The sequence below is a fragment of the Drosophila suzukii genome, unplaced genomic scaffold (genome assembly GCF_043229965.1).
Source record: "Drosophila suzukii unplaced genomic scaffold, CBGP_Dsuzu_IsoJpt1.0 scf_11, whole genome shotgun sequence".
Taxonomy (NCBI): Eukaryota; Metazoa; Arthropoda; class Insecta; order Diptera; family Drosophilidae; genus Drosophila; species Drosophila suzukii.
The window spans coordinates 430,707-455,966 of record NW_027255898.1 but is presented as its reverse complement, the minus strand read 5'-3'; the positions used below and the strand labels follow the sequence as shown (position 1 = coordinate 455,966).

The window sequence follows — 25,260 nt, the reverse complement described above, 5'->3', positions numbered from 1 at the left end:
AGAACTTCATACAGATGCTTCGATTGATGGTTTTGGGGCAGTATTACTCCAAAAATCTCCTAAGGATAACCAGATCCATCCAGTCTACTACATGAGTAAGAAAACTACAGACGCAGAAAGAAAGTTTTCTAGCTACGAGTTGGAGATCCTTGCAGTGGTAGAAGCTTTCCGAAAATTCCGAATATACCTGTTGGGTATGCATTTCAAGCTGATCAGCGATTGCAATGCTTTCACGAAGACGATTGAGAAAAGAGTAGTGTGCACTAGAGTCGCTCGTTGGATCCTCGAACTTCAGGAGTTTGACTTTGAAGTCGAACACAGATCAGGCACTCGCATACGCCATGCTGATGCTCTAAGCCGTTACCCTGTAATGATGATCTCTGACGATAGTTTGCACAGCAAATTGAAGTGTGTTCAATCGCAGGACGAGGAATTAAAAGCCATAATAGACATCCTTGCTGAAAAATCTATCCACAACAATTTCTTTTTACGATCTGGTTTGCTGTACAAATTACTGAACGACGACGAGCTTATTGTTGTACCACCGATCCTTCAACGTGAAATCATTCGACAGGCTCATGAAAAAGGACATTTTTCTGTAAAGAAAACCAAAGAAATCATCGGAAAGAAATATTACATTCCTAAACTTGAAGACAAGATCCAAAGACAGATTAAATGCTGCATTCCGTGTATAGTATCCAACCGCAAACTTGGGAAAAAAGAAGGAGAGTTGCACCCATTGCCCAAGGAAGCGGAGCCGCTTCAAACATTCCACATCGATTTTTTGGGACCTCTCGAATCAACTCACAAGGCGTACAAGCACATTCTTGCTGTCATTGACGGATTCACCAAATTTTGTTGGCTATATCCTACGAAATCAACATCCTCCAAAGACGTCATCACTAGACTAGAGGCTCAGAGCGCAATATTTGGAAATCCTGTTCAAATAATATCCGATCGAGGCACAGCGTTCACTTCAGACGAGTTCAAGAAGTATTGTGAGGACGAGGGCATTGAATTTCACGCAGTAACCACTGGAGTTCCGAGAGCAAACGGTCAAGTCGAACGCCTCAACGCCACAATTGTATCCGTACTGTCCAAACTCTCATTAGATGATCCCAGCAAGTGGTATAAGTTCGTAAACCAGGTGCAGCAGACAATTAATTCGACGTACTGCAGAAGTACACAGACAACTCCATTCGAACTTCTTGTAGGCATCAAGATGCGTACTAAAACAGACGTCCTGTTGAAGGAAATGATTGAGCAAGAGTTGGTACAAATGTTTCAGGACAACCGAGACGAGATCCGCAAAACCGCAAAGCAACAGATCCTGGTTATGCAGAATGAAAACAAGCACTCATACAACCTCAGACGTAGACCAGCAGCAACATACAAAGTTGGCGATATTGTCGCTATCAAACGCACGCAACTTGGTGGTGGACTTAAGCTAAAGCCTAAGTACTTGGGTCCCTACCGCGTTACAAAAGTCAAGCCGAAAGACACTTATGATGTTGTAAAGGAATCGCTAACTACGGACGGACCAAGATACACTACCTCTTGCGCTGAGTATATGAAGCCATGGATGAATATATCCTCCGAGGACGACGACGATACATTCGGGACGAATGTTTAGAAGGATGGCCGAGTTGTGGGAATAGGTCTGGCATCCTTGTCAACCGAACCCACCACAGATGAACAGCACTACTAATATTTGGCGTGGTGAAAAAGGAAGTCTTGTACAACGACTTAGAACGAGAGAGACGAAGACGAAAGACGTGAATTTTAAACGAAGTAAAAGAACGACGGGAGTAATAATCAAAAACGCTGTTAAAATCCCTATTAAATACCCAAAACTATAATCAGAATTACTTATCACTATTTCATTTAAATAAAACTTAAAACCTATTATAATAAAATTACAACTAGTGGGACTTTTCATTTAAACCAGAAAAACCAATCCCACAATAATAATAATAATAATAATAATAATAATAATAATAATAATAATAATAATAATAATAATAATAATAATAATAATAATAATAATAATAATAATAATAATAATAATAATAATAATAATAATAATAATAATAATAATAATAATAATAATAATAATAATAATAATAATAATAATAATAATAATAATAATAATAATAATAATAATAATAATAATAATAATAATAATAATAATAAAATTAATAATAATAATAATAATAATAATAATAATAATAATACGAATAATAATAAACGGAATCTAAATCTGAGAACCCAATTCTCTATCTTTGATAGTTTCCGAGATATCCACGTTCATACTAACGATTTTTTAAAGTGGACATGAAACCTTTTTTTTGGGTCAATCGATAAGTATTGATGAGAAGAATACACGCGTTAGAGTGGGCGTGGCAAACCTTTTTTGGGGTCAATCGATAGGTATTGTCGAGACTAAAACATTTCAGTTACAATTTTTTGTAGCATGAAAATTGTGGACGCCGCAGCCTTAGACGGTTTGTGCGCGTTAGAGTGGGCGTGGCAAACTTTTCTTTGGATCAATCGATAGGTATTAATAAGACTATTACATTTCCGTTAAAATTTTTTATCTAGCATAAACATTGTGGGCACCACAGATTTGGGCGGTTTGTGGGCGTGGCATCTTCGCGTAACAAACTTGCACTGCGTACAAGGCTACGGAATCTAAATCTCAGATTCCATTTCTCTATCTTTGATAGTTTAAAAAATATCCGCGTTCATATTTACGACTTTTTGAAGTTTGTGGGCGGTTTATGGACGTTAAAGTGGGCGTGGGTTTTTGGGTTAATCAATAGGTACTGACGAGGACAATACATTTCAGTTAAAATTTTTATTCTAGCATCAAACCTGTAGGAGCCACAGTTTTGGGCGGTTTGTGGGCGTTAGATTGGGCGTGGCACATTGCTGAAACAAACTTGCGCTGCGTAAGAAGCTCAGGAATCTGCATGCCAAATCTCAATAGCCTAGCTCTTATAATTTCCGAGATCTCAGCGTTCATTCGGACAGACAGACCGACGGTCAGACGGACAGACGGACGGACGGACAGGCGGACAGACGGACACGGCTATATATATACTTTATTAATGGATGTACATACTGTGAGGAGTTGAATAACTCCCCAGAAATCTCAGCAGCAGCAGCAACAGATGGCCGGCTGCTTACCAGATACGCGGCGAATACTCGTAGTAACGGCATTGCGGAAGGAGATGGTTTGGAGAATTCAGATCAAGAGAGTTTGGAGAATTCTGTTCAAGAGAGTTTAAAGAACTTAGTACGAGAGAGCTTGGAGAATTCGGCTCAAGACAGTTTGGAGAGTACGAGGAAAGAGAGCTTGGAGAGAAAGAGCGAAGGGTTAACGGTAGGTCGCCGCGCCTAGCACCCTAGCCTGGGGCCGTGTGCGGAGGGCGAAAGGTCTAACGGTAAAACCGCAGACTTTGGACCCTGAAGTGGTGCCGTGCGCAGATGCCAAGAACTAGCGGTACCAGGAGCCCTATATAAGGGCCCAGCGCTGGAAGCAGGATCAGTCGATCACGAGGAGTCAAACCGTCAAGATCAGTCGAGATACCAAAGTGAACAGTAAATCAACCAAATAAACTGCAAGGGAGCTACAACAAGTCGAGTTGTCGGAAAAGCATCGCCGTGGGAACCTACGAGGAGCAAGATTACTATGACTTTCGGGATTGGGATGTCAGGAATCTCCAAATTGAAACGCAGGTGGCTGAGGTCCAGAGGGCATCACATGGCTAGGTCAAGGCGCTCGATTTATCCCTATCAACTGAGTCCTGGCGTTACGCCTAGAGAATCACGAGTATAACAAGCCAGAAGAGAGAGCGGTCGATCGGTACGGTCTCGACTCGTGAGGTCCCGGAGCGGCGTGTCCGAATCCCGAGTATAACAAGCCAAAAGGGAGAGTTGTCGATCAGTACGGTCTCGAGTGGAGTTGTCCAGGAGAGCCATACGAAACCCCGAGTACCAAAAGTGACGCTCCGTCCAGCCGCTCAGCCAGCACAGCGAGGAGCAGTGCGCAAGACATTGTCAGTAGCAAGCCAGCCGGAAACGTCCCGGACAATAAGCAGAAGGGTGATGCTAGGGTGGAACGTTTGATTACACTAGGCGTAGAAGCGAAGTAAAGCCTTGACTGTCCGCGAGGGCTGACCAAAAACGCCAGTGGGACCATACGGGACAGAGAACAAGGGACAGGCGGCGGTGTGTCGAAAGGAGTGATCCTGGAGAGCGCGGCATCAGTTCACCCTAGTCTGAGAACGGTGACGCGTCCGTAAGCCCGCACAACTGACCCCCCTCGAGAGTCCGAGTCGTCACAAGCAGTCACCGAGTCACCGAGTCGAGGGACGAGCAGCGAGCGAGCATCTTCAGGGAGCTACAGGACTGGAGCACCGAGACAACGAGGCGAGAGGCGAGACAACCAGGACTGTCGGAGATACCGTTGGCCATGGCGATATCAAGGCCATCCAGGTCCTTTGTAATAATATGACAGCAATAAACCCACTACGAACCCGTGAATTCTGTGCTTTCTCACTGAGCTACTGGGCTGCCACGTTTATATACATTTGGTGGGACGAACACACAGTCTACTGAGCTAGCCGCGCGAATCTCGTAGCGAGCAGACCACAAAAACCAGTTCGTTACATTTGGCGCCCATCGTGAGTGTCCTAGCAGTGAAAGCAACTTAAATAGAATGGGAATGAAGAGGATCTGCCTGCTTAAAAAGGAGGACTTCAGTAGTAGTGGAACGCGGATTCTGGGACAATTAGCATATTAATGGCCCCCGCCCTCCCTCCCCCCACCTCATTAACGTATGCGGGTTCTGGGAAAATAAGCATAATCTAATAAATTTACTGATTTTAATGGGCTTTGAAGTCATAAAAATGTCACGATCATGTCTATAAAGAGTAAAATTAATTGCCCCATCGCCCCCACATCCCCATGTGACAATATTGATCATGTATCCTTCCCCTCATTATGTGCAATTAATAGTCAGGTGAGAAAGGTGCACGTGAAAAAGGTCGCACAACCATAGTATCCAAAGGTTGTTATCTTAGAGGAACATATCCGATCATGTTGGGGAAAGGTGTCATTATCACGTGTATCACGTGTAGGTGCACGTGTGAAAGGTCGCACACCCAAAGTATTCAAAGATGGTTATCTTAGGGGAACATGTCCGATCATGTCGGGGAATAATGTTTCCTATGATTATAAAACTAATTTAGAAATCAAAGGAACCCCAATAAAATAAATCTCACAAGTTAATGATTCTCAGATGTGGAATATTTTCAAATACACACTTTTGTTTCCGCCCCAGAATGTTTAACTGGTAAATTGTCTAAGATTCTCTCCTTTCCACAAATCGGTCAAAAACTTGCGCACCTGTCAATTACCTGACCGCAATAAAAGGGAGACATACACAACCCAGAAGGCGCACGCTCGACATACGACGTTCTGATAATAGGGGTTGAAATCACGACCGCGCAACAACTCGCAAGTAGCCGACATGTCTCAGTCAAGGAAATATTTTCCATTCTCCGTACCTGTAATTTTAACTCGAAATAAAAAGTCAGAAGTTTATTTTTTAGCATAATATACATTTATTCATTTATTTTGGTATTGCGAACATTTTTGTTATATATAGAAATTAATTTTCTGCTTTGATTCCGGCGATTTGCATAGAAGAAGCAGGCGCACGTTTCCGACGTCATTTCTGGATTACAAAATGTAAAGTGTTCACCATAATTCGTAGTTTTGAGATCATGTCCACCTCGATTCATAAACATAGTTTTTGTGATTAGAAGGTATTGAAAATGCTGACCAATTATCTCTCCTTTAAATGGTTCAATAAATTGGTCAATTTCCTCATGTAACTTTACACATCTTTACACATCTAGTCTCAACTTTAAAATGATGTATAACAATTATTTTATTGTTTTGGAGCTACTTTTAAAAAATGTCAAAATAATGTATGCTCTCTTTAGAGCACAAACCCCGCCCTTAAGGTGTGTTTCACAATAGGGAAACCGGTTTTCTTTTAAACCTGTTTAATGACGGACAGCCCATTTCCTCGATATTAATGAGCTGACGACTCCCAAAAAACTTCTGTAGAAATCGTTTCTTTTCCACACCTTTACAAATTATTTGTTTTCCGCTTGCAATTATCCTTAGTTTGTGGAAAACTGATCTCTCCATCGTTCCAAAAAATTTTGTGATGTGTATTGGTTAACCAAATTGCAGTCTTTTGAGATTTTGTATTTAGCAAAGTAAAATCATATGGTGGTTCTATTAAAAAACTATTATTCAAGTTTGGATCTTTTTCGAATACAATTCCAAATCCTTTAGAATAAAATTATTATTATTATCATAGAAACCTTAAACATCAATCGAAACAGTATCTTTCAACATTTTTCTAATGTTGAACAACTCGTTGTACTAGTCCGTTTAATGGGTTATATTCAACTAAACGGTCTTGTATGAGGAGACAGTAAGCTTGGGTATTTTCGTTACTTGGTGTCTTCAGTTCTATTGAAATTCTCACATCAATAGGACCAGTTTTCACTGATTCGTTTTGATATGAAAGATCAACCACAATAATAGGGGCCTTCAATTTAAATTCATTTGGGGTCAAAAATGGTTGTGATTCACGATTATAGAAGCTAGATTGATATCTTGTATACATTTCATATAGGTGAGCATACTGATTCTTACTAAAATCAACATTCAGTTTATCATATGGTTATGATTCAGAGTTCAAATGAACTTTCAAGTTTGATAAATTATTTGTGATAACTTCTCCATTTAGTGTAAATCCAATTATTACAAATCTCGGTTTTTTCGCGGTTAGCCGACAATTTCTCAATGCAGCTGTGTTGACTCCCATACCCCTATTTTGGGTTAGCATATGAATGCCAACTCCGGAATGCTATTGGTAGGCCTACACCACTTTCGTCATTTCCAGTTTAAAAGTTTGTTCATTTCTGCTTTGTTCTAACACATCGCCCAGATTCTTAGTTAGCATCAACACTAGTTCATGTTTACATTTTATCAAAACTTTTTTATAATCCTCAGCAAATCCCAACAAAATGGGGTCCCGTAGAAATTTCGTCTCCACTGCTCCATCCAGAATTTAATAGATTTTGACTTTGAAGAGTATCCAGAGATATAAAATATTTTAGGGTAGTACTCATATTGATGGACATGGACTTGATACATTGGACACGTTGTATTTAGTTGTTACCTAGCAGTATTTTGATGCTTACTTTCTCTTTAGTCTTGTTTTTGGGATGATTACTTTTTGTATAGTATCTGTAAAGCACTTGGTTTTAGATGGTAACTCACTGTTAACAAGTGTTATGAGTTGGTATAGTTTCTGGTCAAAAATTATCAAAGCATACAAACCAACTTACCGTGAACTATAATTACCTGACCATCATTAAAGTCACATGCCCAAGACCTAAGGAGCAGGCCGGCTGATAAGATCATACATCTCAAGACCATTGATAAGGGATGATGTTTCGACCGTGCACCAACTCGCAAGTAGCCGACGTACCTCATTGAACAAAATACTTTCCCTTCATCCGTACTTGTAGTTTTAATTACAGTCAGAATGAAATTTAACAGGATCATTTATTATTATTTTATCTATTTTATTATTGTAAACATATTTCATTTAATTCATAATTAAATATATATTATATATATTTTTATATAATTAATTTTCTGACACCTCCTTCTTTAAGAAATATATGGGTTGTTAACCTTCGTTCCAAACGCATATTTTCGCTTGGTTCCCATATATAGACGTAAAATGATTCTTACAATTTAATTTTTTTCAGATGTTGGATTATTCTTAAACCATTTATTTGTTCAGTCAGAAACAAATTTAATTCGATCATTTAATATTAATTTATTATTGTAAACATAATTCATTTAATTCATAAATAAATATATATTATATATATTTTAAATATTTAATTTTCTGAAATATATGGGTTGTTAACCTTCGGTCCAAACGCATATTTTCGCTTGGTTCCCATAGATAGATGTAAAATAGTTCTCACAATGTAATCTTTCTCAGATGTTAAATTGTTTTTAAAGCATTCATTTGTTCTATCCCATAATAATATTGTAATATATTTAGAAAGCATCATTAGCTAGCATAGGAGCGTCTTTCAATTTAATTTCTGATTCAAGTTTATGATAGAGGAGTTGGGACCTGGTAATATCGGTTTTTGTTGTCAACTATTTTTCTAGTTCTAGTTTTCTAATTCTATTCTATTTGTATACTATTTGTATAAGGCATAAGTTTAATAAACTCTTTAATAACAATACTGATTAGCTGGTTACTATATATTTAGTAGATGTATACAAGTTGTTTAGTATCTGGTTTCTATATGTTTGATATCTGTTTACTTGATGTTTACTAATTATTATTAGCTGGTTACTAGTTGTTATTAACGTCTACGAGCTTTTATAGTCTTTTGTTAAGAATGATGAAAAATTCTTTATCACTAGACGACTTTCAATGTGAAGTAAAAACTTACACTCTGATTTTTAATGTGTTTGCTATGTACGTAAGAAAGAATGCAAAGCCAAAATATCTCAAGATTGATATATAAATCTTAGAGGCACAGAGGAATCGGACATGATGACATGGGGGAAGATGTATCCTGTGATTGTAAAACTAATTAAGAAATAAATTGTTCACAAGTTGTCTAAAAGCTAAAGCTAAATCCCATTAAGCAAACCACCCATTGCTAACCGTGCCATAACCCCAGAGTCAAGTTGGTTACCTACAATAAACACAGGTGGTGGTGTAAAGGATTGCTAAAATGCCTCGGCGCAGGCGCAAAGGTCAAGGTAATGGAAAAAATGCATGGAATTTTATTTCTTCATAAAAAAGGTCATAAAAAATTTAATAAGGAAAGTATTTTTTATTTGCGAACCATTTGTAACTGTTAACAACAACACAAATAGTTATGTTACAAGGGGTTCCGAAAAAGTCCACAGCGAAGGTGCATAAGTAAGCACAAACATTAAAAAATCCTTGCAAGATTGGAACAACAAAATTTTAAATTTAAGTGGAATAACACTCTCAAAATTAATACAAGGGTTAGTCATAAATTTCTTGCCAGCACTAACAGTATTTAAGGAGCTGTTTGCTGCTTGATAACCCAGGCAGAACACCAGAAGACATCACAGCAAAAGGATGACCGAAATTCATAGTGACATCACTGAAATGCGCGCTCGCCTGAGCGAGCAAAGGCGCGAGTGGGCCGCGAAAGGAGAGCCCTACCCGACAGAAGAATGGGCAGGCCAACAGGCGGAAGCGCTGCAGGAAGAAGCAGAGCAACAGTATTGGGAGGAACTCCCACTAATAGACGCGCTGAGAGCCACTGCGTTCCAGCTCAGGAGGGTTCTATCGAATCGTCAGGTAAACGAGGATAGGTTTCTCGCGCTGGTAGATCGCCAGGAGCAAAACATGCTAAACTATGAAGCATGAATGGCGACCCACGAGAGGATGAAGGAAGAGGCAGTGTATCAGGTATACCGCAGTGTACCAAGGGCTGTTCCGGAACCCATTGTTCCCGAGCTTTCCCGTCATCAGGAGCGGAGGAGCGTCCGCCCAGGTATGGCCTTATTCCCGACCGAGGAGCGGAGACAGCAGGCGGCTGAGAGAGAGGCGGAGGAGCCACTCTTCCCGGAAGAAGGCACAATTCGCCGATTTTCATTCTAAGGGAAATTAAGCAATTAGAAAACAAAAAAATAAATAAATAAAATAATTATAAAAATAAAAAATAATAAATAAAAGAATAGACATTTTGAACAAAGGGTACAATTGGTCATTTAGGTGTGAGTATACACATTTGTTATGTTGATAGAAAATGGCATAATCACAGTGTTTTTTGTTTTTTACTGTATTACGCCGGAGCGATTTCAATTTCTTTCCCAATTATAGTTAGTTTTAAATTGTTTTTTGACATTGTACTTTCTATACATTTTATTGTGGCTAATAACTATAGTTATGGGATGTAAGGGTAGCTATCGTAGTTAAGATTACATTTATTATACCTACATAAGATGAAAGAACATGAAAAATCGAATTGTTTTATTTTAATAATATACTAGGTAAAGTGGATGATATTATTATATATTCTTAACATCTGTCATTATGAATAAAAATTGTTTATCAAAACAGCTCCTACACACCCTTTAGACAACTTGTGAACAATTTATTTTACAATCACAGGATACATCTTCCCCCAACATAATCGAACATGTTCCTCTAAGATTTATATATCTGTTGGGGCGGTGCGGCTTGATCGATGAAATAATTGAAGCCCCAAGATCGAGTGGTACGCATAAAAATACGCGGGTACTTTTGGGTTTTTACGCGACGTGCGTAGGTGTTTATTAGTACACTTTGAAACATGAACTGCTTAAGCCTAACTTAACTTAAGCGCTCCAGAGCAGAGCGGAGACTTAGGGGAGAGATGGAGAGGGAGAGCGGACGGCAGTGCGAGCGCGCGAGATGTAGACATCTGGATAAAACTGCCGCTCGACACTGCCTCCTGAAATGAAATGCCCTTTTGGCGTGAACATTCTCCCCCCCCTTGCGAGGACACCCGTAGCAAGAACCTCAGGATTGTAGGCTCAGGAATATGCTGGAAGTATAGATCGGTCGTCCGTATGTAGGAGAGTGTGGTGGGCCTTTCCACACTTGTGGCAGTGATGACCACTGCGGCAGGAGTCCTTGGAATGATTGTGAGCCAAGCAATTGGAGCAGTACTTCTGGATATGTACTTCCTGAAGCCGATTCTGGGGGCTTAGCCGTAGAAGGTGGTGGCACTTCCGTAGAGGATGGATCTTTTGGCAGACTCGGCATTGGTAGGATTTAATACCTCGAGTACGTCTGCCATCCAAGGCGGGGTATGGAACCCAATATTCGGATGGAGTATTCTTAGGAGGAACTTTTTGTACGGAAACTTGCGTTGAATAGGACGAAATGATGTGTGGAACTGAGGCGGATACTGGCCTTGGAGGGTCGGATGGAATCGTCGGAGTAGTAGGACCGCTGTTTCGATGCAGCAATGTGTTATGCCGATCTTGGCAAGTGAGACAGTTGTGAGCGTTTGTGCAATCCCGGAATTGATGGCTATTTGCAAAGCAATTGGAGCACAACTGCTTTCTTTGGATATAGGCTAAGCGATCTTCTACCGTCATCTGTAGGAAGCGTGGACATATACGCACGGGGTGGTTCTTCTTCGAACACAGATCGCAGCCTTTGGTTATCGGAACTAACCTTGTGTTGAAGGAATTTATTTTTGGAAATTCTGCCTCTCGATTTGTGTCTTTGGACTGGACGTGGTGGAAATTGGCAGATCGGAAGCTATCGACGGCCTCAAGAGTTAGATGGCGCTCCGTCAAATATGAATCAAGCTCAAGCCACGTAGGAATTTCGGCTTTATTTTGGATGGATTGCACCCATAATGAGAGAGTGAGCTTTGGTAGTTTTGTCGAGCACATATAAACCAGGATAGGGTCCCAATTCTCAATATTAACACCGGAAAATTTTAAGGAAGTTAAGCAACCTTGAAAAGTGCGTTGAAGTTCCTTTAAGGCTGCTCCCGACTCCTGTGCTATGGATTGCACATTGAAAAGTGTTTTCAGGTGACTGTTTACCTGCAATCGCTTATTTTCGAAACGCTCAGTTAGGTTATTCCAGGCTGAGCGAAAGCCATCATTGGTGAGTGGGGATCTTGAAACTATGGAATGAGCTTCGCCACTTGTTTTTGAATTTAAGTGGAATAATTTTTCAACGGGCGTTAGACTCGGATTGTCTATGTATATTGCCGTGAAAAGGTCCCGGAAAGTCGGCCAGCGAAGATAATCGTCAGAGAAAACCTCTGTGTCGATAGGAGAGAGCCGACAGCCATAGGACGTGGAATTTTGGGACGGAGTTACTGGAGCTTGAGGTATTTGGGAGGAGCATTTTTGGATTTGTTCCATCAGCTGCGCGGCAAATATTTCGTAAGTGGAGTACGTTTGGTAATACTTGGACTTTAGTATGGATTTTGTGTCTGCGGCGCTCTCGCCTGCAGCTATAATGCAGTCGGAGCATATGTCGTATGCTGCCTTTACCGATTGCCACAAGGAATTGAGGAGATCGCGACGGATGTTACAGGCGGATAACGTTGGTGTAGGAGCACCTGGAGCGTTCACAGTGGCCTCAAAGTGGATCAGACAGTCAGCTGTGGCCATAAATCGGGTTAAAGCGGATTTTACTGATGTTGCCATGACGTTAAATAATTTAAAATTTTAATTCAGATGTAAGGAAACGGATTGGAATCAAATTGGAATTTAGGAACCAATTAAGATTGTAAATATATACGGTCACACTGTCGGATAGGCAATAAATATTTATTATATCGGATGGTCGGACTTATGTAAGGAATTACGGACTTGAACATTGTTTGTTTGAAAGGAACACTTTTTGTGAGCTCTTGACCCACTGTGCACTGGCGATATACGTATGTATGTACACTGTACATATGTACATATGTGGGGTGCGAATAGCGGAATAACGTTGCGGGAATTGGAAAGACTTCGCTTATGTTTGTATGTCGGTGCGTTTGTTTGTCACCTGCACAACTAAATTGCAAACGATTTGCTGGAGTAAATTTGTGGATATTGTCACTTGTTTGGGGTGGACTGTATTAGAAAAAAGTACTTCGAGTGGACTGTATTAGATTGTTTTTGTAAATATACACATGCAGCTGGAACACAGTAAAAAACAAGGAAGAACGCTATAGTCGAGTACCTCGACTATCAGATACCCGTTACTCAAAGGGAAATGGAGATATGCAAGCAGCAAAGCGAGATTAAAGTGCGCCACCTACCGGCGGTAGACAGATTTAAGCGTTATGGGCGTTAGAGTGGGCGTGGAAAATTTATTTTTGGATCAATCGATAGGTATTGACGACACCAATACATTTCAGTTAAAATTTCTTATCTAGCATGCAAATTGTGGGCGTCACAGGTTTTCGCGGTTTGTGGGCGTTTTAGTGGGCGTTGCAAACTTTTTTTTAGGTCAATCGATAGGTATTGTTGAGAACAATACATTTCAGTTAAAATTTTCTATCTAGCATCAAAACTGTAGGAGTTACAGTTTTGTGCGGTTTGTGGGCGTTAGAGTGGGCGTGGCAGTCTACTAAAACAAACTTGCGCTGCGTAAGAAGCTCAGGAATCTGTACGCCAAATCTCAATAGCCTAGCTCTCATAGTTTCCGAGATCTCAGCGTTCATCCGGACAGACAGACGGACAGACGGACAGACGGATATGGCTAGATCGACTCGGCTAGTGATCCTGATCAAGAATATATATACTTTATGGGGTCGGAAACGCTTCCTTCTGCCTGTTACATACTTTCCGACGAATCTAGTATACCCTTTTACTCTACGAGTAACGGGTATAAAAAGAGTGCAAATTTAAGGACAATCTTTATGATCGGGAATTTTTTACTGTGGCTGAGTTATATTTTACACACAATTGGAATTGAAAATATATTTGAGAAATATTTTTGTTGAATAGTAGCACTGAATTATCTTCTGGAATTGTTTCAAGTGTACAATTGTGGGCAAAGGAAACTGGAATATTGTCGGGCACAAGTAACGGAATCGAAATACATATATTAAATGCCGTTGCGTCGGATTAATCACTTTTGGATTTAGACAATATATCATACAGAAAGTTAGTCGAAATAAGGTTCGAAAAACTGACGTATGGCCGGCAATTATAGTAAGTGGAACTTATCTGGAGCGGTTCAAGCCTGCTGGGACAAAATCAAAGAAAACTCCAGGAGAGGAAGATCCAAAGATTTTGAAATCCTGTTTCGACTGGACCAAAATGTTGGGGCGGTGCGGCTTGATCGATGAAATAATAGAAGCCCCAAGATCGAGTGGTACGCATAAAAATAAGCGGGTACTTTTGGGTTTTTACGCGACGTGCGTAGGTGTTTATTAGTACACTTTGAAACATGAACTGCTTAAGCCTAACTTAACTTAAGCGCTCCAGAGCAGAGCGGAGACTTAGGGGAGAGATGGAGAGGGAGAGCGGACGGCAGTGCGAGCGCGCGAGATGTAGACATATGGATAAAACTGCCGCTCGACACTGCCTCCTGAAATTATACGCCCTTTTGGCGTGAACAATATCAATCTTGAGATATTTTGGCTTTGCATTCTTTCTTACGTACATACCAAACACGTTGAAAATCAGAGTGTAAGTTTTTACAAAAGACTATAAAAGCTCGTAGACGTTAATAACAACTATTAACCAGCTAATAATATTTAGTAAACATCAAGTAAACAGATATTAAACATATATAAATTAGATACTAAACAGCTAGTAAACAACTTGTATACATCTACTAAACAGCTAGTAAACAACTTGTATACATCTACTAAACAGCTAGTAAACAACTTGTATACATCTAGTAAACAACTTGTATACATCTACTAAACATATAGAAACCAGATACTAAACAACTTGTATACATCTACTAAATATATAGTAACCAGATACTAAACAACTTGTATACATCTACTAAATATACAGTAACCAGCTAAGCAGTTTTGTAATTACAGAGTTTATTAAACCTATTCAGAATCTTAGACAATGATGCCTTACTCATACAAATAGTATACAAATAGAATAGAATTAGAAAACTAGAACTAGAAAAATAGTTGACAACAAAAACCGATATTACCAGGTCCCAACTCCTCTATCATAAACTTGAATCAGAAATTAAATTGAAAGACGCTCCTATGCTAGCTACTGATGCTTTCGAAATATATTACAATATTATTATGGGATGGAACAAATGAATGCTTTAAAAATAATTCACCATCTGAGAAAGATTACATTGTGAGAACTATTTTATATCTACCTATGGGAACCAAGCGAAAATATGCGTTTGGACCGAAGGTTAACAACCCACATATTTCTTACAGAGGGAGGAGTCAGAAAATTAAATATTTAAAATATATATAATATATATTTATTTATGAATTAAATGAATTATGTTTACAGTAATAAAATAAAATTTAATGATAATATAAAATTTGTTTCTGACTGAACAAATGAATGGTATAAGAATAATCCAACATCTGAGAAACATTAAATTGTAAGAATAATTTTACATCTATCTATGGGAACCAAGCGAAAATATACGTTTGGAACGAAGGTTAACAACCCATATATTTCTTACAGAGGGAGGAGTCAGAAAATTAAATATTTAAAATATTTGTGATATATATTTAGTTATGATGTAACGAACTGATTTTTATTGTCTGCTCGCTACGAGATTCGTGCGGCTAGCTCAGTATATTGTGTGTTCGTCCCACCAAATTTATATTAACGTGACCGCCCAGTAGCTCAGTGAGAAAGCATAGAATTCACGGGTTCGTATTGGGTTTTATTGCGGGTATATTATTACAAGTGTCTTAGTCGCTTGGTTGGCTTTGACTCGTTGCTTGTGACCTTCGGTGCTTCCGCCGGTCCTGGATGACTCTACGACCTCTCGCCTTGATGACTCGGTGCTCCCGTCCTGTAGCTCCCTGAAGATACTCGCAGCTCCCTGAAGATCCTCGCCGCTCCCTGAAGATCCTCGCAGCTCCCTGAAGATGCTCGCTCGCGGTTCGCTTCTCACGCGTGACTTGGTGACTGCTGGTAACGACTCGGACTCGCGAGGGGTATCGGCCGTACGGGCTTAGGGAAGCGTCACCGTTCTCAGACTAGGGTGAACAGAAGCTGCGCTCTCCAGGATCGCTCCTTTCGACACACCGCCGCCTGTCCCTTGCTCTGTCCCGGATGGTCCCACTGGGGTTTCTGCTCAGCCCGCGCGGACAGTCAAGGCGGTAACGCCAGGAAGCTGCCTCGCGCCTTACTTCGCTTCCACGCCTAGTGTAAACGAACGTTCCACCCTAGCCTCACCCTTTTGCTTTTTGTCCGGGACGTTCCCGTGTGGCTTGTGGTACTCGGGGTTCGGGCACGCCGCTCCGGGACCTCGCAAGTCGAATCCGTAGGGCTCTCCTGGATAATTCCACTCGAGACCGTACCGACCGACCGCTCTCCCTTCTGGCTTGTTATATTCGTGGTTCGGGCACGCCGCTCCGGGACCTCGCAAGTCGAATCCGTAGGGCTCTCCTGGACAATTCCACTCGAGACCTTACTGATCGACCGCTCTCCCTTCTGGCTTGTTATACTCTTTCCAGGCGTAACGCCAGGACTGTGTGGACAGGATTAACCGACCGCCTTGACCTAGCCGTGTGATGCCCTCTGGATCTCAGCTACCTGCGTCTCAATTCGGAGATTCCTGGTATCCCAATCCCGAACGTCTCGACGTAGCAATCTCGCTCCTTGTAGGCTCCCACGGCGCTGCTTCTCTGGCGACTCGACTTGCTGCTGCTCCCTTGTAGATTATCTGGTTGTTTGATTGTTCACTTTGGTATCTGAGTGATCTTGACGGTTTGACTCCTTGTGATCGACTGATCCAGCTGCCAGCGCTCTGCGGCCTTATATAGGGCCTCCGGGAACCGTTATTTCCCTTTTGCGCACGGCCCGCTGAATCTCTCCACTCTGGGTCCAAAGTCCGTGCCTCCTGGATGACCCACTTGTCCTTTATGTACCGCTTCCAATGGATGTTCCGCCCACTGCTGCCGTTCCGCTGATTCCCGTGCCGCTTGTGGCACGCCTGTGTGCCGCTCCACTGCCGAGATGTAACACTTCCTCTCCCGGTCCAAAGTTCACGGGAGAGTCCAAAGTCCAGAGGAGTTCCGTTATCCCCTTCTGCATACGGCACTCTTGCTCTGCCCGCGAAGTCTCCTTTCTCTCTCGATCTCCATCCTTGGTCTCCAACCTCTCTCGCTCTCCTTCATTGGTCTCCAAACTCTCTCGCTCTCCATCCTTGGTCTCCAATCTCTCTCGCTCTCCTTCATTGGTCTCCAAACTCTCTCGCTCTCCTTCGTTGGTCTCCAAACTCTCTCGATCTCCCCGCCGCGCCGTTACTACGTGAATTCGCCGCGTATCTGGTAAGCGGCCGGCCATCTGCTGCTGCTTCTATTTGTGGGGAGTTATTCAACTCCTCACATTCCCCCCTTACTTCGGGAAACATTTAAGACTGGTTCCTACTCTCCGGCGTTTCCTTGCTTATCCTAGCCTTTGAGTCCTTGTGATTCCCGCGGCGCTCCCTCGTTGCTCCCTCGATGCTCCCTCGACGCTCCTAACTCCCTTGAGTTTCTACAGCGGGGGTCATCCTCCTCGTAGCAACTTTAAATCTCCCGCGCCGATATTTCCTGTGTTCCCACTGGGACATCGATACTCCTGGGCTATCGATCCCCAGCTCGCTGCTCATTGCTGCGTCTCACTCCTTTCCGTGTTTCCTCCGCCTGGTCACACCATTCGTGCGTGATCGATATTTATTCGCTATCGACGGTGCGGCGTTGCCACCTGCTCGTTGCGATACTTCCACCTTTGGCCGATATTACCATTTGACGTGTACCCATCGATCGCACTATCGTCCAGTGCCAATCGATCGCCTATCGAGGCGCCCCCTTCCCTGGCCAGGGCACGAATGGTGTGACCAGGCGGAGGAAACACGGAAAGGAGTGAGACGCAGCAATGAGCAGCGAGCTGGGGATCGATAGCCCAGGAGTATCGATGTCCCAGTGGGAACACAGGAAATATCGGCGCGGGAGATTTAAAGTTGCTACGAGGAGGATGACCCCGCTGTAAAAACTCAAGGGAGTTAGGAGCGTCGAGGGAGCATCGAGGGAGCAACGAGGGAGCGCCGCGGGAATCACAAGGACTCAAAGGCTAGGATAAGCAAGGAAACGCCGGAGAGTAGGAACCAGTCTTAAATGTTTCCCGAAGTAAGGGGGGAATGTGAGGAGTTGAATAACTCCCCACAAATAGAAGCAGCAGCAGATGGCCGGCCGCTTACCAGATACGCGGCGAATTCGCGTAGTAACGGCGCGGCGGGGAGATCGAGAGAGTTTGGAGACCAACGAAGGAGAGCGAGAGAGTTTGGAGACCAATGAAGGAGAGCGAGAGAGATTGGAGACCAAGGATGGAGAGCGAGAGAGTTTGGAGACCAATGAAGGAGAGCGAGAGAGATTGGAGACCAAGGATGGAGATCGAGAGAGAATGGAGACTTCGCGGGCAGAGCAAGAGTGCCGTATGCAGAAGGGGATAACGGAACTCCACTGGACTTTGGACTCTCCCGTGAACTTTGGACCGGGAGAGGAAGTGCCACATCTCGGCAGTGGAGCGGCACACAGGCGTGCCACAAGCGGCACGGGAATCAGCGGAACGGCAGCACTGGGCGGAACATCTATTGGAAGCGGTACATAAAGGACAAGTGGGTCATCCAGGAGGCATGAACTTTGGACCCAGAGTGGAGAGATCCAGCGGGCCGTGCGCGAAAGGGAAATAACGGTGCTTGGAGGCCCTATATAAGGCCGCAGAGCGCTGGCAGCTGGATCAGTCGATCACAAGGAGTCAAACCGTCAAGATCACTCAGATACCAAAGTGAACAATCAAACAACCAGATAATCTACAAGGGAGCAGCAGCAAGTCGAGTCGCCAGAGAAGCAGCGCCGTGGGAGCCTACAAGGAGCGAGATTGCTACGTCGAGACGTTCGGGATTGGGATACCAGGAATCTCCGAATTGAGACGCAGGTAGCTGAGATCCAGAGGGCATCACACGGCTAGGTCAAGGCGGTCGGTTAATCCTGTCCACACAGTCCTGGCGTTACGCCTGGAAAGAGTATAACAAGCCAGAAGGGAGAGCGGTCGATCAGTAAGGTCTCGAGTGGAATTGTCCAGGAGAGCCCTACGGATTCGACTTGCGAGGTCCCGGAGCGGCGTGCCCGAACCACGAATATAACAAGCCAGAAGGGAGAGCGGTCGGTCGGTACGGTCTCGAGTGGAATTATCCAGGAGAGCCCTACGGATTCGACTTGCGAGGTCCCGGAGCGGCGTGCCCGAACCCCGAGTACCACAAGCCACACGGGAACGTCCCGGACAAAAAGCAAAAGGGTGAGGCTAGGGTGGAACGTTCGTTTACACTAGGCGTGGAAGCGAAGTAAGGCGCGAGGCAGCTTCCTGGCGTTACCGCCTTGACTGTCCGCGCGGGCTGAGCAGAAACCCCAGTGGGACCATCCGGGACAGAGCAAGGGACAGGCGGCGGTGTGTCGAAAGGAGCGATCCTGGAGAGCGCAGCTTCTGTTCACCCTAGGCTGAGAACGGTGACGCTTCCCTAAGCCCGTACGGCCGATACCCCTCGCGAGTCCGAGTCGTTACCAGCAGTCACCAAGTCACGCGTGAGAAGCGAACCGCGAGCGAGCATCTTCAGGGAGCTGCGAGGATCTTCAGGGAGCGGCGAGGATCTTCAGGGAGCTGCGAGTATCTTCAGGGAGCTACAGGACGGGAGCACCGAGTCATCAAGGCGAGAGGTCGTAGAGTCATCCAGGACCGGCGGAAGCACCGAAGGTCACAAGCAACGAGTCAAAGCCAACCAAGCGACTAAGACACTTGTAATAATATACCCGCAATAAAACCCAATACGAACCCGTGAATTCTATGCTTTCTCACTGAGCTACTGGGCGGTCACGTTAATATAAATTTGGTGGGACGAACACACAATATACTGAGCTAGCCGCACGAATCTCGTAGCGAGCAGACAATAAAAATCAGTTCGTTACATCTGGCGCCCAACGTGGGGCCACGGTTAGCCCGGCTAGCTCAGTCGGTAGAGCATGAGACTCTTAATCTCAGGGTCGTGGGTTCGTGCCCCACGTTGGGCGCCAGATGTAACGAACTGATTTTTATTGTCTGCTCGCTACGAGATTCGTGCGGCTAGCTCAGTATATTGTGTGTTCGTCCCACCAAATTTATATTAACGTGACCGCCCAGTAGCTCAGTGAGAAAGCATAGAATTCACGGGTTCGTATTGGGTTTTATTGCGGGTATATTATTACAAGTGTCTTAGTCGCTTGGTTGGCTTTGACTCGTTGCTTGTGACCTTCGGTGCTTCCGCCGGTCCTGGATGACTCTACGACCTCTCGCCTTGATGACTCGGTGCTCCCGTCCTGTAGCTCCCTGAAGATACTCGCAGCTCCCTGAAGATCCTCGCCGCTCCCTGAAGATCCTCGCAGCTCCCTGAAGATGCTCGCTCGCGGTTCGCTTCTCACGCGTGACTTGGTGACTGCTGGTAACGACTCGGACTCGCGAGGGGTATCGGCCGTACGGGCTTAGGGAAGCGTCACCGTTCTCAGACTAGGGTGAACAGAAGCTGCGCTCTCCAGGATCGCTCCTTTCGACACACCGCCGCCTGTCCCTTGCTCTGTCCCGGATGGTCCCACTGGGGTTTCTGCTCAGCCCGCGCGGACAGTCAAGGCGGTAACGCCAGGAAGCTGCCTCGCGCCTTACTTCGCTTCCACGCCTAGTGTAAACGAACGTTCCACCCTAGCCTCACCCTTTTGCTTTTTGTCCGGGACGTTCCCGTGTGGCTTGTGGTACTCGGGGTTCGGGCACGCCGCTCCGGGACCTCGCAAGTCGAATCCGTAGGGCTCTCCTGGATAATTCCACTCGAGACCGTACCGACCGACCGCTCTCCCTTCTGGCTTGTTATATTCGTGGTTCGGGCACGCCGCTCCGGGACCTCGCAAGTCGAATCCGTAGGGCTCTCCTGGACAATTCCACTCGAGACCTTACTGATCGACCGCTCTCCCTTCTGGCTTGTTATACTCTTTCCAGGCGTAACGCCAGGACTGTGTGGACAGGATTAACCGACCGCCTTGACCTAGCCGTGTGATGCCCTCTGGATCTCAGCTACCTGCGTCTCAATTCGGAGATTCCTGGTATCCCAATCCCGAACGTCTCGACGTAGCAATCTCGCTCCTTGTAGGCTCCCACGGCGCTGCTTCTCTGGCGACTCGACTTGCTGCTGCTCCCTTGTAGATTATCTGGTTGTTTGATTGTTCACTTTGGTATCTGAGTGATCTTGACGGTTTGACTCCTTGTGATCGACTGATCCAGCTGCCAGCGCTCTGCGGCCTTATATAGGGCCTCCGGGAACCGTTATTTCCCTTTTGCGCACGGCCCGCTGAATCTCTCCACTCTGGGTCCAAAGTCCGTGCCTCCTGGATGACCCACTTGTCCTTTATGTACCGCTTCCAATGGATGTTCCGCCCACTGCTGCCGTTCCGCTGATTCCCGTGCCGCTTGTGGCACGCCTGTGTGCCGCTCCACTGCCGAGATGTAACACTTCCTCTCCCGGTCCAAAGTTCACGGGAGAGTCCAAAGTCCAGAGGAGTTCCGTTATCCCCTTCTGCATACGGCACTCTTGCTCTGCCCGCGAAGTCTCCTTTCTCTCTCGATCTCCATCCTTGGTCTCCAACCTCTCTCGCTCTCCTTCATTGGTCTCCAAACTCTCTCGCTCTCCATCCTTGGTCTCCAATCTCTCTCGCTCTCCTTCATTGGTCTCCAAACTCTCTCGCTCTCCTTCGTTGGTCTCCAAACTCTCTCGATCTCCCCGCCGCGCCGTTACTACGTGAATTCGCCGCGTATCTGGTAAGCGGCCGGCCATCTGCTGCTGCTTCTATTTGTGGGGAGTTATTCAACTCCTCACAATGAATTAAATGAAATATGTTTACAATAATAAAATAAACAAAATAATATAAAATTGATGACTGAACAAATGAATGCTTTAAAAATAATTCAACACCTGAGAAATATGAAATTGTGAGAACAATTTTACATCTATCTATGGGAACCAAGCGAAAATATGCGTTTGGAACGTAGGTTAACAACCCATATATTTATTAATTATAATAAATAATTAATTATATAAAAATATATATAATATATATTTAATTATGAATTAAATGAAATATGTTTACAATAATAAAATAAATAAAATAATAATAAATGATCCTGTTAAATTTCATTCTGACTGTAATTAAAAATACAAATACGGATGAAGGGAAAGTATTTTGTTCAATGAGGTACGTCGGCTACTTCCGAGTTGGTGCACGGTCGAAACATCATCCCTTATCAATGGTCTTATCTTATCAGCCGGCCTGCTCCTTAGGTCTTGGGCATGTGACTTTAATGATGGTCAGGTAATTATAGTTCACGGTAAGTTGGTTTGTATGCTTTGATAATTTTTGACCAGAAACTATACCAACTCATAACACTTGTTAACAGTGAGTTACCATCTAAAACCAAGTGCTTTACAGATACTATACAAAAAGTAATCATCCCAAAAACAAGACTAAAGAGAAAGTAAGCATCAAAATACTGCTAGGTAACAACTAAATACAACGTGTCCAATGTATCAAGTCCATGTCCATCAATATGAGTACTACCCTAAAATATTTTATATCTCTGGATACTCTTCAAAGTCAAAATCTATTAAATTCTGGATGGAGCAGTGGAGACGAAATTTCTACGGGACCCCATTTTGTTTAGATTTGCTGAGGATTATAAAAAAGTTTTGTTAAAATGTAAACATGAACTAGTGTTGATGCTAACTAAGAATCTTGGCGATGTGTTAGAACAAAGCAGAAATGAACAAACTTTTAAACTGGAAATCACGAAAGTGGTGTAGGCCTACCAATAGCATTCCGGAGTTGGCATTCATATGCTAACCCAAAATAGGGGTATGGGAGTCAACACAGCTGCATTGAGAAATTGTCGGCTAACCGCGAAAAAACCGAGATTTGTAATAATTGGATTTACACTAAATGGAGAAGTTATCACAAATAATTTATCAAACTTGAAAGTTCATTTGAACTCTGAATCATAACCATATGATAAACTGAATGTTGATTTTAGTAAGAATCAGTATGCTCACCTATATGAAATGTATACAAGATATCAATCTAGCTTCTATAATCGTGAATCACAACCATTTTTGACCCCAAATGAATTTAAATTGAAGGCCCCTATTATTGTGGTTGATCTTTCATATCAAAGCGAATCAGTGAAAACTGGTCCTATTGATGTGAGAATTTCAATAGAACTGAAGACACCAAGTCACGAAAATACCCAAGCTTACTGTCTCCTCATACAAGACCGTTTAGTTGTATATAACCCATTAAACGGATTAGTACAACGAGTTGTTCAACATTAGAAAAATGTTGAAAGATACTGTTTCGATTGATGTTTAAGGTTTCTATGATAATAATAATAATTTTATTCTAAAGGAATTGGAATTGTATTCGAAAAAGATCCAAACTTGTATAATAGTTATACCCGTTACTCGTAGAGTAAAAGGGTATACAAGATTCGTCGGAAAGTATGTAACAGGATGAAGGAAGCGTTTCCGACCCCACAAAGTATATATATTCTTGATCAGGATCACTAGCCGAGTCGATCTAGCCATGTCCGTCTGTCCGTCTGTCCGTCTGTCTGTCCGTCCGGATGAACGCTGAGATCTCGGAAACTATGGGAGCTAGGCTATTGAGATTTGGCGTGCAGATTCCTGAGCTTCTTACGCAGCGCAAGTTTGTTTCAGCAATGTGCCACGCCCACTCCAACGCCCACAAACCGCCCAAAACTGTGGCTCCTACAGTTTTGATGCTAGAATAAAAATTTTAACTGAAATGTATTGTTCTCATCAATACCTATCGATTGATTAAAAAAAAAGTTTGCCACGCCCACTTTAACGCCCACAAACCGCAAAAACCTGTGACGCCCACAATTTTTAAGCTAGATAAAAAATTTTAACTGAAATGTATTGGTCTCGTCGATACCTATCGATTGATCCAAAAAAAATTTGCCACGCCCACTCTAACGCCCATAACGCTTAAATCTGTATACCGCCGGTAGGTGGCGCATTTTAATCTCGCTTTGCTGCTTGCATATCTCCATTTAGCTGAGTAACGGGTATCTGATAGTCGAGGTACTCGACTATAGCGTTCTTTCTTGTTTTTTAATAGAACCACCATATGATTTTACTTTGCTAAATACAAAATCTCAAAAGACTGCAATTTGGTTAACCAATACACATCACAAAATTTTTTGGAACGATGGAGAGATCAGTTTTCTACAAACTAAGGATAATTACAAGCGGAAAACAAATAATTTGTAAGGGTGTGGAAAAGAAACGATTTCTACAGAAGTTTTTTGGGAGTCGTCAGCTCATTAATATCGAGGAAATGGGCTGTCCGTCATTAAACAGGTTTAAAAGAAAACCGGTTTCCCTATTGTGAAACACACCTCAAGGGCGGGGTTTGTGCTCTAAAGAATGCATACATTATTTTGACATTTTTTAAAAGTAGCTCCAAAACAATAAAATAATTGTTATACATCATTTTAAAGTTGAGACTAGATGTGTAAAGATGTGTAAAGTTACATGAGGAAATTGACCAATTTATTGAACCATTTAAAGGAGAGATAATTGGTCAGCATTGTCAATACCTTCTAATCACTAAAACTATGTTTATGAATCGAGGTGGACATGATCTCAAAACTACGAATTATGGTGAACACTTTACATTTTGTAATCCAGAAATGACGTCGGAAACGTGCGCCTGCTTCTTCTATGCAAATCGTCGGAATCAAAGCAGAAAATTAATTTCTATATATAACAAAAATGTTCGCAATACCAAAATCAATGAATAAATGTGTTATTATGCTAAAAAATAAACTTCTGACTTTTTATTTCGAGTTAAAATTACAGGTACGGAGAATGGAAAATATTTCCTTGACTGAGATATGTCGGCTACTTGCGAGTTGTTGCGCGGTCGTGATTTCAAGCCCTATTATGGGAACGTATTAGAGCTACCAGACAGGCGTGAGGTCGTTGGCGTGAGGCCCATGATCTTGTCAATGTGCATGTGTCTCTTTTATTGCGGTCAGGTAATTGACAGGTGCGCATGTTCGGGTAGCTCTTGCTCGAATCCATGACATGTTTATGATCGATTTGTGGAAAGGAGAGAATCTTAGACAACTTACCAGTTAAACATTCTGGGGCGGAAACAAAAATGTGTATTTGAAAATATTCCACATCTGAGAATCATTAACTTGTGAGATTTATTTTATTGGGGTACTTTTGGTGTCTAAATTAGTTTTATAATCATAGGAAACATTATTCCCCAACATGATCTGACATGTTCCTCTAAGATAACCATCTTTGAATACTTTGGGTGTGCGACCTTTCAC

At 42.9% G+C, this 25,260-nt stretch overlaps 1 protein-coding gene and 1 non-coding gene across 2 annotated transcripts in view; both read left to right on the top strand.

The window, feature by feature from the left end:
- Positions 1-19,745, top strand: part of LOC139354623 (protein enabled homolog) — a 260,938-nt gene extending 241,193 nt beyond the window's left edge. Inside the window, exon 2 of the mRNA XM_070998879.1 lies at positions 17,708-19,745. Within this exon, the coding sequence (XP_070854980.1) occupies positions 18,016-18,441 (426 nt within the window). The 5' untranslated portion in view covers positions 17,708-18,015 and the 3' untranslated portion in view covers positions 18,442-19,745. The remainder of the gene's footprint in view (positions 1-17,707) is intronic.
- A 77-nt stretch (positions 19,746-19,822) lies between these two features.
- TRNAK-CUU (transfer RNA lysine (anticodon CUU)) lies at positions 19,823-19,895 on the top strand. Its single transcript has one exon. It is a non-coding gene; the product is annotated as a tRNA-Lys (tRNA).
- The last annotated feature ends 5,365 nt before the right edge of the window (positions 19,896-25,260 follow it).